The sequence below is a fragment of the Blennius ocellaris genome (genome assembly GCF_963422515.1).
Source record: "Blennius ocellaris genome assembly, chromosome: 8".
NCBI lineage: Eukaryota > Metazoa > Chordata > Actinopteri > Blenniiformes > Blenniidae > Blennius > Blennius ocellaris.
The window spans coordinates 12678930-12696192 of NC_137657.1; the positions used below are offsets into that span (position 1 = coordinate 12678930).

At 42.0% G+C, this 17263-nt stretch overlaps 1 protein-coding gene across 1 annotated transcript in view; it reads left to right on the top strand.

The window, feature by feature from the left end:
• The window catches only part of ephb6 (eph receptor B6), a 44898-nt gene that overhangs the window by 2499 nt on the left and 25136 nt on the right, over positions 1-17263 (top strand). The window contains exons 2-3 of the mRNA XM_080500851.1: positions 9597-9661; positions 15905-16177. Coding sequence (XP_080356977.1) covers positions 9597-9661; positions 15905-16177 — 338 coding nt within the window. The remainder of the gene's footprint in view (positions 1-9596; positions 9662-15904; positions 16178-17263) is intronic.

A 17263-nucleotide genomic window follows, 5' to 3' on the forward strand; every position in this document is an offset into this window, starting at 1 on the left:
AGTGTCAGCGTTATGGAAAAAAGAAAACAAGTTGGGTTTTTTTTTTTTTCTGTGAAGATGTTGAACTGGTGAAAACAGCTTTGCAGATATTTTCTGCACTGATTCAAACTTACATTTTCATGAATTACAACTTTTTTTTTTTGCTCTTTTTAAACGGCACTCCTGGTGAATATATTCTAATATTACAATACTAAAGTGAAGTAGGTTTGACAGGAAAGGTTGAACAATACTCAATTCTCAATACTCAAAAAGTCTGTTTGAACAATTATCAATGAATTACACACAGTGTTTCACCCATTTCTAGCACACGTCTTACAGAAAATAGTTTTTCAGAAATGATACATTTTGTCAATATCATTAACTCATTATGGTCTAGAACTACAAAAAAGACAACAACTTACTCAACTACCCTTATGTTTCTATTTTTGACATGGAGATTTCACTTGTTTTTGAGTTTTAATGACATTTCTGTAACTCATTCACACGAAGCTGTGTAAGTGTGCTTTATCAACACACACACACACACACACACACGCACGCACGCACGCACGCACGCACGCACGCACGCACGCACGCACGCACGCACGCACGCACACACACACACACACACACACACACACACACACACACACACACACACGTTGATGTTGCCTTGACATCTCATAGCAGCAACAAGAAAAGAAAATGTCAATCCATTGAAAGATAAATCTTCACAATGATAACAGAACATTCAGTAGGTGATAATGTGGCATATCTTATCGAAATAAGATGATTTGACTTGTGATATATGATGTTGACGTCCACGTCCTTCAGGATTTGTGCGTCAAAATAACAGTGTGCTTTTTCTCCCTGAACCCGATGTTTACCAGTGTCAGCAGCTTCGTGAATGTTTCCTCATGAGCGAGAGTCAGAATCTGAGCAGTTTGAAAAAACAAACAAAACAAACAAACAAACAAACAAAACAAACAAAAAGCCTTTGTTGTTTTTAGTAATTTTTGTGCTTCAATGCCTCTGACTTGTGGCCTCTGAAGTCTGCATTTGGATCAATTGTGATGTGAAAATATTCATATTTACAATGTAATTACTATTATTGATCAAGTTAAGAATGAATATTATTGTTATTTAACACATTTAACACATGCAGCAACTCCTTCTTTTTCATCAATATACTTTGAAGAAGATGCTTTTAATTCCACGTAAAGCCAGGGTTGCCCCCACATTGGGTCATGCAAACATATGATTTAGTATATTGTGAGATGATGACAAATGTTGCAATATATTGTGCAGCTCTACTAAATAACATGAGTCCCGAAGACCCTAAAAGACCCATGCAGGTGCTTCAGCTGGCCAGAGTGCCTGTGCACTTTACACTTTGAAAAGGTACCTCGTCTGCTCCAAATTTATAACCCTGCATGAGACGTGCATAAACTGTGAAAGAACAATAATAAAGACACAATAAAAACAACAGGATAATAAAAAGAAACCTTGAGGATAGGGGAGGCCAGTGTTTATCGTCTGACATTACCGGGAGTCTCACACTTGCAATGTGCAGCATTAATCACACTATGTTTGTTTGACTCCACCTCGGCGTCATTTTTCCTCCCCGTGATGAGATTGATTCTGTTTGAATAGCAGTTTGAGCCTCAGAGGAGTTAAAAATACAAAAGTCCTAAAAGTCATTATCAATCAGTATTGTATTTTCTTGTTCTCACGACCCCTCCGATTTATCTCACAACATTCCTGACTGGAGCAAAACATTAAGCCACGATTTCCAGACAATTTAAAATATCATAGACATGCAAGAGGTATGGTGCTAATTTTCAGATACCCAAGTACGAGCAATATTTCGAGGCTGAGATTATATTGGATTACAAGCAAAAGTACTGTTCTTACATACCTTTTATTCTTAGACCCTTTTTCTTTTTTTTAAACCACATTTGATTGTATTTTTCATAGCAAGTTCTCTGTTAAAAGAACCTGATAGCTACAAAACTGCAGATCAAAGGTTTGGAATATTAAATCAAAGTGTGCTTGTACGTTTAGGTGACATCAAATACTTGAAAAACCCTTCATAGGAGTACAAAATACCCCCAAAACACTTCAAAATTAGAACAACGGGAGTATTTAGAATTACATTACTGCATCTATAGGATTCACTATTAAATGAATATTCCAGTTAAATGAGTGTTTTTCCTTTCAAATAAAGTGCTTTTTCTTTGCGGCTTCAAGCGAACGCCTATTGTCTAAATACTTTCCAGCACTTCCAGCTCTGGTAATCTGTGCAGAACGAGACAAACACCAGGCTGCATAAACTTGGAGTCATGTTGACATTCTCACTTAAAGGTCATCTGGGCCATCGGTCCCGCTGTCGCTTGTTTCTGGCTTTAACTGGGTATTAATTAGGCAGATTACCGTCCCTATCCCGGGTGTAATAAGCCCTTCTTTCAGGACACGATAAATTAGAGAAAGTGTGATAAGAAAATAAATGGCATGCTTGTCACAGTGGGGGGGGCGGCAGAGCGGATGCCGCTAACGGGCCTGAAAAGCTTCCTGCTCCTCATGGCTCCAGCCAACACACACACACACACACACACACACACACACACACACACACACACACACACACACACACACACACACACACGCACACACACGCACACACACACACACACACACAAAGATCACACGCCGGCGCGAGGTGGAGGACGGCCGCAGCTCCCCATCGTTGACACTTCACCGTGACCCGGCTTTATTTTTAGCTCGAGCGTGTCGCTTTTAAAAGCAACATGATTCTCTGTGGCTGTCGAGAGCGTCGTAATTATGTTAGGCCACTTTTCCTAAGATGAATCACACATCTGCCATTTGTGATACGAGAGGTTGGAGGCCCGAGGCGAGTCGAGGCTCCGTGCACGCTCGGAGTCAGTGCGCGTCGTGGCACACGGCGTCACGGATAATAAGCGAGGGGGGACGGGCGATGGGCTGGAGCCAAAATCTAAGTGAAAGATGAACGCATGGTATTAACTGCTGCGACACTGGAATGTAATTGTGAGTTTTGAGTTTCACATTAAAGCTGTTTCTTGGCAGTTTGTGCGCTGGCACCGGCCGAGCTGACAGAAAGAGTTTGATTATCGAAGGCATCCCCGCTGAGGAATGACAGAGAGATTACAGTAAACTGATCTCTTCTCAGACCTACATTCCTCATTCTTACCGTCTGATGACGACGGAGATGTTGATAAAAAAAAAAAAATGTCTGCGGCCGGTTTTTGTCTTTGATGGAGAACTCAGGGTCATTCAGGATATATTTTTCTTTTTCTTTTTTTTTTTCCCATGCACAAATTACTTGGAGTATAGGGCATCATTGCCATGAGCAAAAGTCTGAAATGTTTGGAGACATTTTTGGCCACATTCCATGAAGTAAATGTGTCTTGAAATTAATGTAACGTGGCGTATAAATATTTGTTTTTAGGAATTTTTGTTGCTTCAAATCACTCTCACTGTTATTTGGCTGTTTTTGCAGTTTTAGCTATTGTCAGTGTTTTAGCTGTTGTAACACTTTTCGGTTCTTTATCCTTTTTAGCTCATTTTAACAGCTTTAACTTGTTGATATGTTGGTTTTAGTCATTTAGCAGTTTTTTTTCCCATTTGGACTTGATTGAGCCATTTTAACCACTTTCATTCGTTTCGATAGTTTAGCAGACACAAATACCCACGTAAGGCTTTTTTTTTTTAGATGTTTGATACTTGAAACATCACCTCGTGTCGTTGGCTTATCTCTCTCAGTCTCCACATATCACATATACAGGTCGTCCTGCACACATGTAAGTCTGAACACGTTGGATCCAACCCTGACATTTTTTTTTTTTAAGTGTCGCATTTGTGTCCTCAAACTGCAAAATAAGTGCTGCCGTTGAAAATCTAAATAGAAATGTTGATTTAAAAAAAAAAAATTTTTAATGACAAAACAAAACAATAAACAGAACACTGCAATATAGGGGGCCTGAGGAGCCGCATGTGGCTCCAAAGCAGCAGGTTAGACAAACTTCTGCATGATTGCTTCAGATTTGGCAGTTCCCCTGCCTGTCTCAGAATTAAACACTTTTTTTTGGTTTTTAATTAATTTGGCTTTGGCTTATTTAATCAAATGCCTTCATCAAAGGAGAGACAGAGCATTGATGTGTATAAAAAACCCTGACAGGTTAAATTAATACTTTGACACTTCAGGGAAAAGCTCTTGTTCATGTACTTGCTGTGTCTTAGATTGAAGAATTTAATACCAGACATGAAATGCAAAGCTTTTTTTTTTTTTTTACTTTTTAAATTAAATTAAAATGTTTCCCATTATGTAAGTCTAACAAAGTATATTTTGCTTGTCTTTACAGATTTATAGCCCTTTAACGTGCATTTAAACAATTTTGTTGATCAATGTTGTTGTTTTTATATTCAAGAAATTATTTTGTTTAAATTAAAGATCAAGTTCAAGGTCTGAAGTAATTAATTCACATTTATTTTGAAGAGTCAGGCTTCGGTTTAAATTGTTGGCTCTGGATTTATCTCTTTCAATACAGCAGCACTCTTTAAATAGTCTTATTGTATTTAAAGAGAAAACATAAATTAGAATGAGTTTCATTTAAAGGGTGCAGGTGTTGTTTGTTGTGTCCACATTTTTTTAAACTGTCCCAAGTCTATAAATAAGAATCAGAATTAATGTCCACATGTTAAACAACCTTCCTTGGTCAGGTTTAAAAAAAAAAAAAAGTGTAATTCAAAGACTTAGAGCACGGAAGATATAGTCTGGGTGTTTAACGATTGAAAAGTTTACTTTCTAGAATCCATGTGTGGATCAAAGTTTAATTGACAGAATCTGGGTCATTTGTTTTAAAGAGTACTGTTCAGGTGTAAAAAAATAAATAAAAAAAATACAAATAAAAGTTTAAACACTACAAGTCACGTTCAGGGTGAGTCTATTTTAAAGTGTCTGTTGGTCATATGTCAAGTGTCCAGCTGTATAGTTTTCACTGCCTGGGTTCAGTTTAAAGAGTTCAGCTCTGGGGAGAGAAAAAAACTTTTGCTGCAGCGAAACTAAACTCTAGATGACAGATCTAGTTTGCTTCGTTTCCAGAAAAAAACTCCTCTATCCATTTTCACATGTAAAAGTTGCTGTTTGAATAACCCAGGGGTCTTTTTGAGGCCCTTTTCTGTGACTCTCCAAATCTGAGATTTTCAAATAAAAAAAAAAACAGACTCAAGAATCTCCATTCCAACATGGTTGAACAAGAAAGTGAAGGGGCGTAGTTTCCAAAACGTAAAACTATGCCTTTGAGATGTGATTATACCCAGACCCATTCCCTCAGTGGTGACCTGACTCGTCTGGCTTTGGCGAGAGACCTGTAATCAAAGTGGAGGATGTGTGATTGTGAGACATCCTACCTGTGCTTGTTACTGCCTGTTCAGACACTCGTTGCACAGACATCGCTCTGTCATCTCACCTGGCTCCGCCGCTGTTTGTTGCAGCTGCACCGCCATTCAGCTTGAATGTCTGAGATTTTTGATAACACCCTTTGACATGTGCATACTTATTTCTGGAATCGTGTAAATCCCCCTGCTTCCTCACCCCTCCTCCCTCCTCCTCCCTCTCCAGCTTGGTGTATCGCTTGCTCTCTCGCTCTCTCTCTCTCAGTGGTTGTTGGTAATGATGGTTTGGAGAAGGCCTTGTCCTTGACTGACTGACTGTCTGTGGGTGGGTGCATCTGGAGCCAATAAAGGGAGGGTGGAGATGGGCGGGCGAGTGGACAAAAGGCAAAAACACAAGCTGACCGTTGCTCCACAAACTTGCAGTGCCGTAGGAATTATTTATTCTCGATTAAATGTGTGTTCGTGTAACTTGTGAGATCGGTGACGCCGTGTGCGTCCTGCTGCGTTCACACGGATGCGAAGGCCCATTACACACCCACACCTCTCCAGGCCTGCGTTAATATTAACACCAAATTTTCACACCGGTGGCTCCGCCGCCTGGAAAATGTGCAGCACAGTAGCATACATCTGCCGTCAGAGAGGCGTGACACGAACGACATCGCTACACTTAGCGCTGGAGAGTGTTTGAGCACGCATGGCCGCACGGCGAGGAACAGTGTCGGCGTGAGGGAAATGGTTTAGAGAGTGCGCGGAGAGGGTCACTCAGCTGAAGTGAACACTCCAGCGGCAGAGGGGACAGTCATGAACTAATGCAGGTCACCTCCGCAACAAGGGAAAAGAGCATTCACACCCACACCACGGACCGAGAGAGAGAGAGGGGGGGGGGGGGAGAGAGGGAGAGAGGGAGAGCGAGAGAGGGGGTGGACACATTTATAAGCACAAACACAATCCTCTCATCCTCTCCTTTCATAATCACGCCTGTTCGTCTCTATTGTGTCCATTTTTCTCTCTCTCTCTTTTGCTTTGAGCATCAAAGCGCTTTTCCAAACAAACAGCAGATCTGGCATCAATAATGGAGCAGAGCGTAGCTCCTTATTCAACGTACAGGGAGGCCCACCCTGCTGTCACTTTTTAGATGAATAATACACACATGCAGCGGAGGAGGAGGAGGAGGAGGACGACGACGAGAGGGACAGGGGACAGGATGGAGGTAGAGAAGGTATTGAGCAGAGTGAGTAGAAGATGAGAGTGGAAGCACAAAGACATGAGAGGCCGGCGTGCATTAACGTAGCACTCAGGTTCAGATTGCAGACTCAGCACTTCTCCGAACTGTCAGGGACAAACTTTGAGTGTCTCGGCCTTCGCATGGTCCAATAACAGTGTCTGTGTGCTTGAAGTGGCTGTCCGAGAGTTAAATAAAGCAGCTTTTACTGCCGAGTGGACCTGCCAGTAAATGTCCCTCTCTTTTGTTGCCGCTCGTCTCGCGGCGGTGCCTCGGGTCGAGCTAATCCACGAAAGGTGTGTGTAACACACCACTCAACGCTGATCCCTGGATGTCGCGGTGAATTATTCAACATGCTAATGTCACGCAATGAGACATGCATGAAGGTGCTTGAACACCCCTTCATGTAATCCTCATGTAGAGGTTTGTCCTGGAAACAGCGGTGGTGGTGGTGGTGGTGGTGTTGGGGGGGCTCGCAAAGCCAAGGCCCCCATGACAAGAAACTAAATAGCAGAGGCATAAATATTAACGTCAAAATAGCTTTGCTAGAAATTATTAATGCATGACTGTGCCCTGAAGCAGAGGGTTAATTGAATTTGGAATGACACATTTGCCGTATTTGTGCGTGTGTGTTTCTTGTCTGATGTAAATATGATGCTGCTTAATGAGGTCGCGATACACGGGGCCGCGTGCAATTCGTGCAGGGCATTTTTCATGCGTTTCTATTTGGACAGATGAGATATTAGTGTTGACTAAACACAGAGGCAGAACCTGCTGATCGATAGAGAGTGTGCCTGTCGCTATGCACAGTTGCATGTGGCCCGGTTCACTTGTGTCTTCAAACAAAGCAGGAAAGGTGTGTCACCGGTGGAAATCCCTATTCATCTGAAGGGCTTTGCACATCCCGGTTTGGTGGATTTAGTCTCATCCCATGCAGCTGATTTCATCTTTATTGCTCCTGCAAGTCCAGTCGCCAAGCTGTCCAGACATACGCTGCACTAAAAACTATCTATCCTGCAGCCACTGGCTCCATTTAAACCTTCGCTGTCACGGCCCATTTGTATTTGTTCCTCTTTTTTCTTTTCTCATACAATTCCTATCACACCACATTCTGGAGGACGTCCATGGAAAATGTGTGAATTTAGTTCGAGTGACGTTGAGACAACCTAGTGGGTTGAAAGCAGCGAGGCAGGCTGGTTTGAGCAGAGGATGAAAAGAGAGAACACAGAGAACAGATTTGTGGGGGTCTCCATCTGTGAGTATAATCCAAAAAAAATCTGTCAGGGAACCGAGAGGAGGGAGTGATTGATGTCATACGCCGTGAATAATATCGTCTTCTGATTATTTGTTTGATTTATTAAGACAAGCAGCTCAGTTCTGTGTTTAAAAGACAAACCATGAAAATGTAAACGTATCCATCTCCGTGGGTCACCAGTGTTTTGGGGGCGGAGGCTACTTTTGTTTTGTTTTTTGCATCCATGCATACACACCGATTATGGAGATAACGTTTTTGTCTGAATGTCAGAGTGATAAAAGAGCCTCTTTCCTCCGCTGAACGATTGTGTGACATGCAATGGGAAACAGAAGCATAAAAATTGTATGACGACTGTGATGAGTATCATTTATTTGTAAGCAGATTCAGAAGACTGCAGGCTTTGGGGGCTCGTGTGTGTGTTTGTGTGTTTGTGTGTGTGTGTGTGTGTGTGTGTGTGTGTGTGTGTGTGTGTGTGTGTGTTTATGGCCCTTTCACGTGATTAACGTGGCGCTTGATGAAATCAGGCACGGCGAGTTTTTCGCCATTGCCTCCATCTGTGCAAGCATCCAAACCTGAAGTCTGATGCTCCTGCCACCTCTGCGCTCGCGACAAACTTTGGCCCTCGTTCAGTCGGCTCTTCACCAGAGCCGAGCGCGGACCGTGCCAGACTGAAGGAGCGGCAGCCACCACAGTTTTGGAATACTAATGGAAAAACTCAAGGGCTCCAGTTTTGTGTGGGAAGCTGCCATGTGTCAGCATGCAGCACTCAGCATTAGAGTCACTGTGTGTGTGTGCATTTGTGTGTGTGTGTGTGTGTGTGTGTGTGTGTGTGTGTGTGTGTGTGTGTGTGTGTGTGTGTGTGTGTGTGTGTGTGTGTGTGTGTGTGTGTGTGTGTGTGTGTGTGTGTGCGTGTAATTTCTTTGCCCACTTGCTTTTGAAAGCACTTAAACCTAAAAGCAAATTATGGGAAACTACACTCAAACAAGTCATATGCTATTCTGGTGCTTTCAGTCCGAATCAGAGGAAATGAGGAAAAGTGTGCAACAAAAAGAGCAAAAATTGAACGTGAGGACTTCCTTTGGATCGAACTACGTGAAGCTAAGACCAGACCAAATGTGACAGTAGCTGTTATGTCATTTTAAATTTGGGACATTTTGACCTTTATTCACAGTGCCCCGTCAGGTTGATCAGTTCAATTTTTTAAATGCCAGATCATTGTGCCATCCCACATCCGTACTTAGAATCAGTTATGAGGTTCAACAGATTCACGCAGCTGGAATCTGCCCTGATTTTATGGCATTAGGAAGGGGAAAAAAAAAATCAAAGCCTGACTTAGCTGACGTTAGACAGCTTCCAAATACTTGTGGTATTTAACAAAAGAAAGAAAAGTCTGATTGATTGTCAAAGCTCCCTTCACAAACTCCATCTTAACTTCAGCCTCACTGGAGCAGCTCCATGTTTTTAAATCCTGACGGCTTCGCGGAATCACACAGTCTGTGGTTTTCAGTCCTTGAGAGGATATCTCATGATTACAAATTCTGTTTCACAGTCACTTTGTTTTTTGGGTTGTTTTCTTTTTATTTTAGCGCTCGCTCAGCCTCCTGGTTAAGTCTCAAGCAGCGACTGATCGAATCGAACTGAACGAGTCACATCTTGTCTGTCTGTTTTCTCACGCGGCGTCTCTTGTCTGTGCTTCCTCATCCACAGTGATGCTACTGGACACAACAGAGTCTACCTCAGAGCTGGGCTGGACCACCTATCCAGACACCGGGGTAAGCGAGAAGCTGACTGTCAACGTGCCTTCCAGCTGCCGGAGCAGTCGAGAAGCAAATGTGTTGTGAGGCCGTTCAAATCTCTTGCACACATGTGTGACACATGGTTTGTGTTTTAAGAGCAGGGTTATAATCACATTGTTCATTGAACTTTGTGGTGGGACTCTAATGAGGGATTAAACACTCTGGTATGTAATGGGAAACTCCTTGCTTCTGCACACGAGGTCCCGACAGAGAGCTAAAGTTAAGTTGAAGGTATGTTTGGTCATAATTAATATGCTGTTTACTTACCGGATGAATCATTTTTTGGTCCAGACAAAGGTCAGATTATAATGAAAAACTTAAACATTCACATCACAGACAGGAAAGAAAAAAAAAAAAAAAAAGAACAGCAGTGTCCCATTTAAAGAGTTCATTAATTTTTCACTTGAAATGACACGATTAATTATCAACATAGATGTCTGCAACCGAGGCTACATGGATGTTAGATGAAGTTTTAAAGTAACTTCAGGAGTTATTATCTGTACCCATTAGTTTAATTGTTGTTAAAAGATAATCTTTGAAGATCGTGATGTTAATTTATTTACAGGTGCAAAAGCATTTTTATGTAAAAAGCTAGCAGATTAACAGTCCTCACCAATTATTCACATGTAAAAGACCTGTAGATGAGACAGTTATAATTTAGTCTTAAATTGAAAAAAAAAATTAAAAATTAAATCACATAATCACATTTTGTGTACATTTGAGGGGTGTTTGCCGACCACCGGCTGTCCAGATCATTCACGTCTGTTCAAAGCAGAGCCAGTACTCTAATGCATTTCTCACCATGTTTACACTTTCACACATGGATATTATGCATGATTCCTATAACATAAATTTGCAAGATGACACCTTTTTTTTTTCCCAAGGTTACAATGACGACTGTCACACTGATCGAAATACACAACAAACTTCCTCAACAGTTCTGCCGTTTTCACCATGCAACTTTTCAATGTTGCTGCAGAGTGTGTCAATGAGTAGAAACATCAGATTGCCACGTAAAGACGTGGCACATGGTAATGAATGTTTAATGTTTGGTGATGGTTTAACTCTGGATTATTATCTTATTCAGTCGGTGTGATATCTGACACTGATGGATGACGCTTCAGGCGAAGTGGCGCACAATCCTCCGGATGAGCAAAGCCCCACCTCGCCTTCAGCTCAACCTTCAGGGTGTAAAATGCCCCTCAATATAATTTTTTTTTCTTTTGCTCTCCAGTGTGTGTGTCTTCAACCATGATGAAATTGCTCAGACTGAGCCACAGATTTCCCCCCATTGAGCTGCTTTTTATTTAAGGTTGTCGAAATGCCTTGAGCTGTGTAAATATGTGTGTGTGTGTGCGTGTGTGTGTGTGTGTGTGTGTGTGTGTGTGTGTGTGTGTGTGTGCGCGCACGTGTGTGTGTGTGTGTGTGTGTGTGTGCGTGTGTGTGGGTGTGTTTGGGGCTGGCGATGGTGTGGTGTGGTGGTACGGGGGGTTACCGATTGTTATGTGTGTGTACTTGCGTGACTGTGCGAGGGTCAACTGCTGGGTCAGTTAAAATCAGTCATCTGTGAGTGATTATGGCTCAGTTCTAATATGGCTCATAATTACGCCCATACATCGTCTTCATTGTCATCAGATAATCACTCAAACTGCTTGTGAGGAGCAGTGGGTCACCACGTCTACATGCACTTGTTACTGTGCTGGCAAACCTTGAGTTAGCTTCTCGGCACAGATTAATACTATTTTTAGATTTTATTCAAGCATGTTTGGCCGTTGGCTATATAAATCTTTTTCAGCATCGCACAGTGTATTTATACAAAATGTATAGCTGAACGCGAACATAAATTAGTGCTCCTTTGCTACGTGCTAAGTGAGACATGATGCCACTTCCAGCTCCACACAGAACTCCCAACCAACATCTGGTCGGCATACACTCTCACGCCAAGGCTTTTATCTCACCTTACAGCACACTTTAGCTTTATGCTCTGTCATTATCACCCCAGTCTAGCCTCCAGTGCTGGCCCATAATTCAACGTGATGTTTGATTAATTAGGGCCTCATCTGTTTAAGGAGCTTGTGAACCATGATGGCAGCTGCTAATAGGGGCCGTCCATTAGTGCATTTGCGAGTGTGTGTGTGCGTGTGTGTGTGTGTGTGTGCGCGCGCGCGCGCATGTGCTCTTGTTTAATTCCCTTTGTGGGGTCCCAAACTATGAGAAACACTATTCATGAGGGGTACAATCTAAGTTGCTTCTAAAGTTTTACGCATTTCTAAGACTTAAGAGGCGGTTTTTATGACTAATGTTATTATAGTCTGAGGTTACGGTTGAACACTTGGTTGTAAGATTACACTGGCAAGTTAAGGCATGCATTATGTCAACGACACGGCCTGAGAAGTGAGCAGTGCGTGTGTGTGTGTGTGTGTGTGTGTGTGTGTGTGTGTGTGTGTGTGTGTGTGTGTGTGTGTGTGTGTGTGTGTGTGTGTGTGTGTGTGTGTGTGTGTGTGTGTGTGTGTGTGTGTGAGAGAGAGAGAGAGACAGAGAGAGAGAGAGAGAGCAAGTCAAGCATTTGCATGAATTTTTTTTCTCCTTTATGGTCCCTGAATGAGAAGTGCTTCTGAGATGGAGATATGGTTATTTGACCCGGGGCACCAAGCTGAGAGAAGTAGAAAGACAGACCAAGAGAGGGGGAGAGAACAAGGGTTGTGTGTGTTGGTGTGGAAGTGTCTTTCTGCATGTGTGTGTGTGTGTGTGTGTGTGTCTGTGTGTGTGTTCTTTTATTTAACTCTTTCCTCACTTCTCTCTTCACATCCCGTCATTTCTTTTCGCTCTGGGCTCTGTGCATATTCTTCACAGTGCTTTCTTCATCTTGCTTTCTCACTGACTCCTTTCTTTTAATGTACTTTGTATCTGCTTCTCTTTCTCCCTCTTTTAATCATTTCTCCATTTGCCCTTCACAGTCCCTCAGCCGCTAGATGTCTGCCTCATATTATTTCTTTTATCCTTCTGCTCAATCTCCAATCCGACCTTTATTTCCATTCAGTGTCAAACCGTTTCTTACTCCAGGATTTTGCAGGATCTTTTTTTTTTTTTTTTTTTCTTCAGCTCCCTTTATTTTCACTCCCTGCTCTTCCGTTGTGTGTTTGCTTTGTGTGCGTGCATATGTCTCGGGGTGGATGTGCGTGCCTTTTCCCGCTTCTGTGTGTTTGCGTCCACGGTTGTGTCCGACTTCCTTGCACCTCCCTGCCCTCCGTCAGTGGAGAGAGAGTGAGAGGGAGCGTGGCTCTCTGGCATTTCGGATTAAATTAAATCACAAAGATGAGTTGTCCCGATTTATTTTTCTTCTCCCTCCAACGCTTCATACACCCCTCCTCACCAATCTGGGCTTCTTCTTCTTTTTTCTTTTTTTTAACACAGGGGAGGGAGAAAATGAGAAAAGGAAAAACCGAGAGGGGAAGAGAGGGGGGAGGGGGGTATTGGTGATTTGGTCTGGGGGATCAAAAAACAAATGTAAGCCATGTTTTCTCACAGAAGTACAGATTCAAGCTGCACGCAATGCCGCACACACACACACCCACACACGCATACGCACGCGCACACACACACACACACACACAAATACCAGTGGCAACTCTGTCCACCTGAAAGTTCACACGGTCGGATACAACGTCGTCACACAAAAATGCACACACACACACTCACACACGTCCTCCGTTTGCTATTTCACCAATTTTCTTTCTCCGTCACATCCCTTCTTCCCACCATGTGCTCTCTGTTGTGCCCTCTTTCCTGATTCCCTTCATTCCCTTGTCTGACTGACAGAGTGGATTCCAGACGGGGAGAAAGAAAACTGTCTCTTCCCTCCATTAGACTGACAGCGCTGCTATCTGCTCACTGATCTTATCATTATTCCAATTGGGCAAAATATGAAAGCAGTCTCTCATGTGTGATCCGTTCACAGAGGCTGTCAGAACCACACTGAGAGAGAGACGTAAGCATGCAGAGATACACTAACGTGCACAAACACTGAATCACACACGCTTAATGCACTCTGATAGGGTGTCAAGACCTTTTGTACTCTTGCCATTGTACTAAGAAGAATAATGATGATGAGGCCTAATACATAATTCCTCTGTGTTACAACAGAAAAGGCCTTGCTTGTCACTCAGGGCTACACAGGCTTAAAGCAGAGCCTTTTCATCCTCAGAGGCACTGCACTGTATAATTGGTGAAACTAAACCCTGAGCCACAATTTACATTTGGTCTCATCTGACGGGGTTTCTTCGAGAGCCGTTTCTTGCTCTGCTCAGTTGTCTCTGTGTACAACTTGTGTCTTTTCCCCCCTAAATCCATTTGTGCTCCTAAGAGTGTTCTGCTTCAGTAAAATACAACAAAATTGGCTAATTTTATTACACAACAGCTGCCATAAGTCAGAGGCACAAGCGTCTGCCACCTGTCATATGTGAACAATGGCACACATGCAAATGCCAAAGCGGCGCAAGACAAAAACCCAGCACATGTCACTGTAAAAACAGATCCATCTTCAAAATACGCTATTATACAACAGAAACACTCAACTGAAAGTGCAAAATGCAAAATGCCAGCACCCCATGTGAATTGAGTTTCCCTCTTGCATGGCCTGTGCCCAGCCATGCAAACAGTTTGGAATTTATCTGCTGAGACTTAAAAATGTGTCTTTCCGGCTTCATTATAATGCAACTGACGTGAACAAGCAAAGCTTTAAAGGAATGAATTTAGAACATTCAACTTCTGCATATGCTTTCAGATACAGTCTTTCCACTGGTCTGTGCTCCTGTGTATCCGCTGTCCGCTACCCAGCATGAACATCGTTCTGATGTCGAAGTTTTGACATGAAGAATGTTCATTTCCTTGACCGTCTCTTCAGTTTAGATAAAAAATGTTGTCTAATTATTGTTGTTGTTCTTAAACATGCAGACACGCTAGTGTTTCGCACACGACAGAGTCAGTGTAGATTAATGTCAAATACTAAAAGCTTCTACTGAGTAGAATAGAGACATCGGCTCTACTGCTATTTTTGTTTTTCACTGGGACTGGTTTATTTGTTGCTTTAAAATTTCATAGCAATCAATATATTGTGAGCAGGGATGCTCCTTGTGACAAGTTTCTATAAATGTAGACATTTAAAAGAAAATATTATACGATTAGTTAACTAGCCGTTGAAAGAAAAAAAAAGCAGAATTCACTATTAACAGTTTATATTATTAGCTAATATAAAGATGATCTTTAACAACAATATAGAATTTTAATTGCTATTTAAGTATGATTCTCTCTGCTCTGACCCTGAACTGGATAAAGACTATAGAAGATGGACGGATATTCCTTCAACTTACCAAAGTCTTTAGGTTCAACAAACTTGATTGAAAGCAGTTTTATAACTCATTGTCTTGATAAGCTACAGTATCTTTTGACGAGAGTCTGTTTGGGTAAACAATATCAAATGAGCTGACGAGAGCTAAATCGTCTGACACAGCATACATACCACGTTATTTATTTATTTTTTTTTTTATATGTAATAACTGTCTTGTGTCCTGCTGTGGGTAGTTGGGCCGTTGTCTGACGGTGGAACAGTGCAGTGCACACACATGAAGACATACTGACTAATAATTCTGTTGTGCTTTAGGTTCCCATCCACAAAAACACTCACACACTTGATTATATTCATAGAAAGAAACTCTGCACACTCCCATCAATTTCAAGGAAAATTTGAAATTGATTTCTTGGTAATGACAGTTCTGTCCACCTCATTTGAAATGTAATCTGTTTTGTGAAGCAAAAGCTCCAGTGGTGTAATCAACAGCTGTACCAGTTTTTCAATATCATCGATTACCTAATTAAACAATGGAAAGTCTATGGCAGAGTACTGGGACTCAGAGATGACCTACATCTAAAGAGTACATTAAGGCTGAGTACTATTGTGTGTCAGAGAAGCTGTTTGAGTTTTAGCTCCACTAGAAGAATATAAAACAAATCAGCAACACAACCATTATGCTCCACATTTACCCTGTGAAATGAGAACCACGTCTCCAGATGCAAAGAAGATTCATAACTGTGCACAAACTGTATATGCTCCAGGGTTGAAATTCTCATTTTGACGCTCCCTTCTCAAGAGGTTGTTTTTCCTGAGCTATGTTTAGTTTAACACAAGCTCATAATATCCGTCTCTGTCTCTCTCTCTCTCAGTGGGATGAAGTCAGCGTCCTGGACGACCGAGGGAAGCTCATACGAACTTTTGAGGTCTGCAATGTCAACCAAAATCCCCGTCTGCAGGACAACTGGCTGGCTACGCCTTTCCTGTACCGGCACTCGGCTCCGCGAGTGTTTGTCACGCTGCGTTTCTCTGTGCGTGACTGCGCCAGCCTGCGCTCCCCCTCACCCACCTGCAGAGAGACGCTCACCCTGTACTACAAACAGGCCGACTCCCAGAGGGAGCTGGAGAGGACCTGGGTAGCCGAGGTGAGGAGAAACACTGCACGCCTCATTTACACGTCGACGTATTTACATTGGAAGTATTAATCCATATTAAGCTTACGGTAGGAATATGTCTACATTTGCTTAAGGAGGAACCCATTTCAGTGTTGTACCAACACTGTGTTTCAACAGTAGTGACCAAACACTGTGGAAAAGGTTTTTTACCCTTTACATATTCACCATAGATTCTCATGTCTCAGTGATGGGAAACTTACGGCTGCAAAACATGTCATCCTCACTATCAGAGAACCAAATTTTGACCAAGCACCGCTACCATGAAGATACTATGAGTCACTGCAGCTAATTTGATGGAAATGACAAGTTGTATGTAATTTTAATCAACAAGCACTATTTTTTTTTTTTTTTTTTTTTTTTTTTTTTACTAATTACAATAATTTGTAGTGTTTCCCATTGATAGCTGATTCAAATGTGTTAAGATGCACCATCATGCAAACATCCACTGTGTAACCACAAACCATGAAGACAGATGACAGATGTGGCCTTCAGGCCACCAGTTGCCCATTTCTGTCATACATGTTTGGTTCAGCAGATTTTTTTTATTTATTTTTTTTATCTGCGACCTCACATCAAGACATCGTCAACTCTAACACAGCGGTCCAACAGAACAGGCTCATCATGTAGTTTCCTCCAGGGCAAACTGACAGCTCAATGCTGAGGATACACACATGATCTGAACTGACCTGAGAAGCAGAGGTTTGAATCCCAGCCAGCTGGACTTTAACCACATGTCAGTTTCATGTTTTTGCTTGTGCGATGTCCATCTTCATCATGCAATAAAGCCATACTTGCCAGTACGAATAAAAAATAGATTTTTAATTTTTCTTATGTGGCATTTTCTATCATCATAAACATTCACATTCACATCTGCCAAAAATTGTCTAGATGTGCGTGCCAGCACTCAAGTGATATTTACCTGTTGTTTACCGATTCTTTGAGCATTTTGAAAAAACAACAGTAGAATACGTCAGTCATTTTTTTATTAATTTATATAGGCTGCACAAAACTTTTTTTTATTAATTTATTTTTAGGCAACAGAACAGAACAGGACTG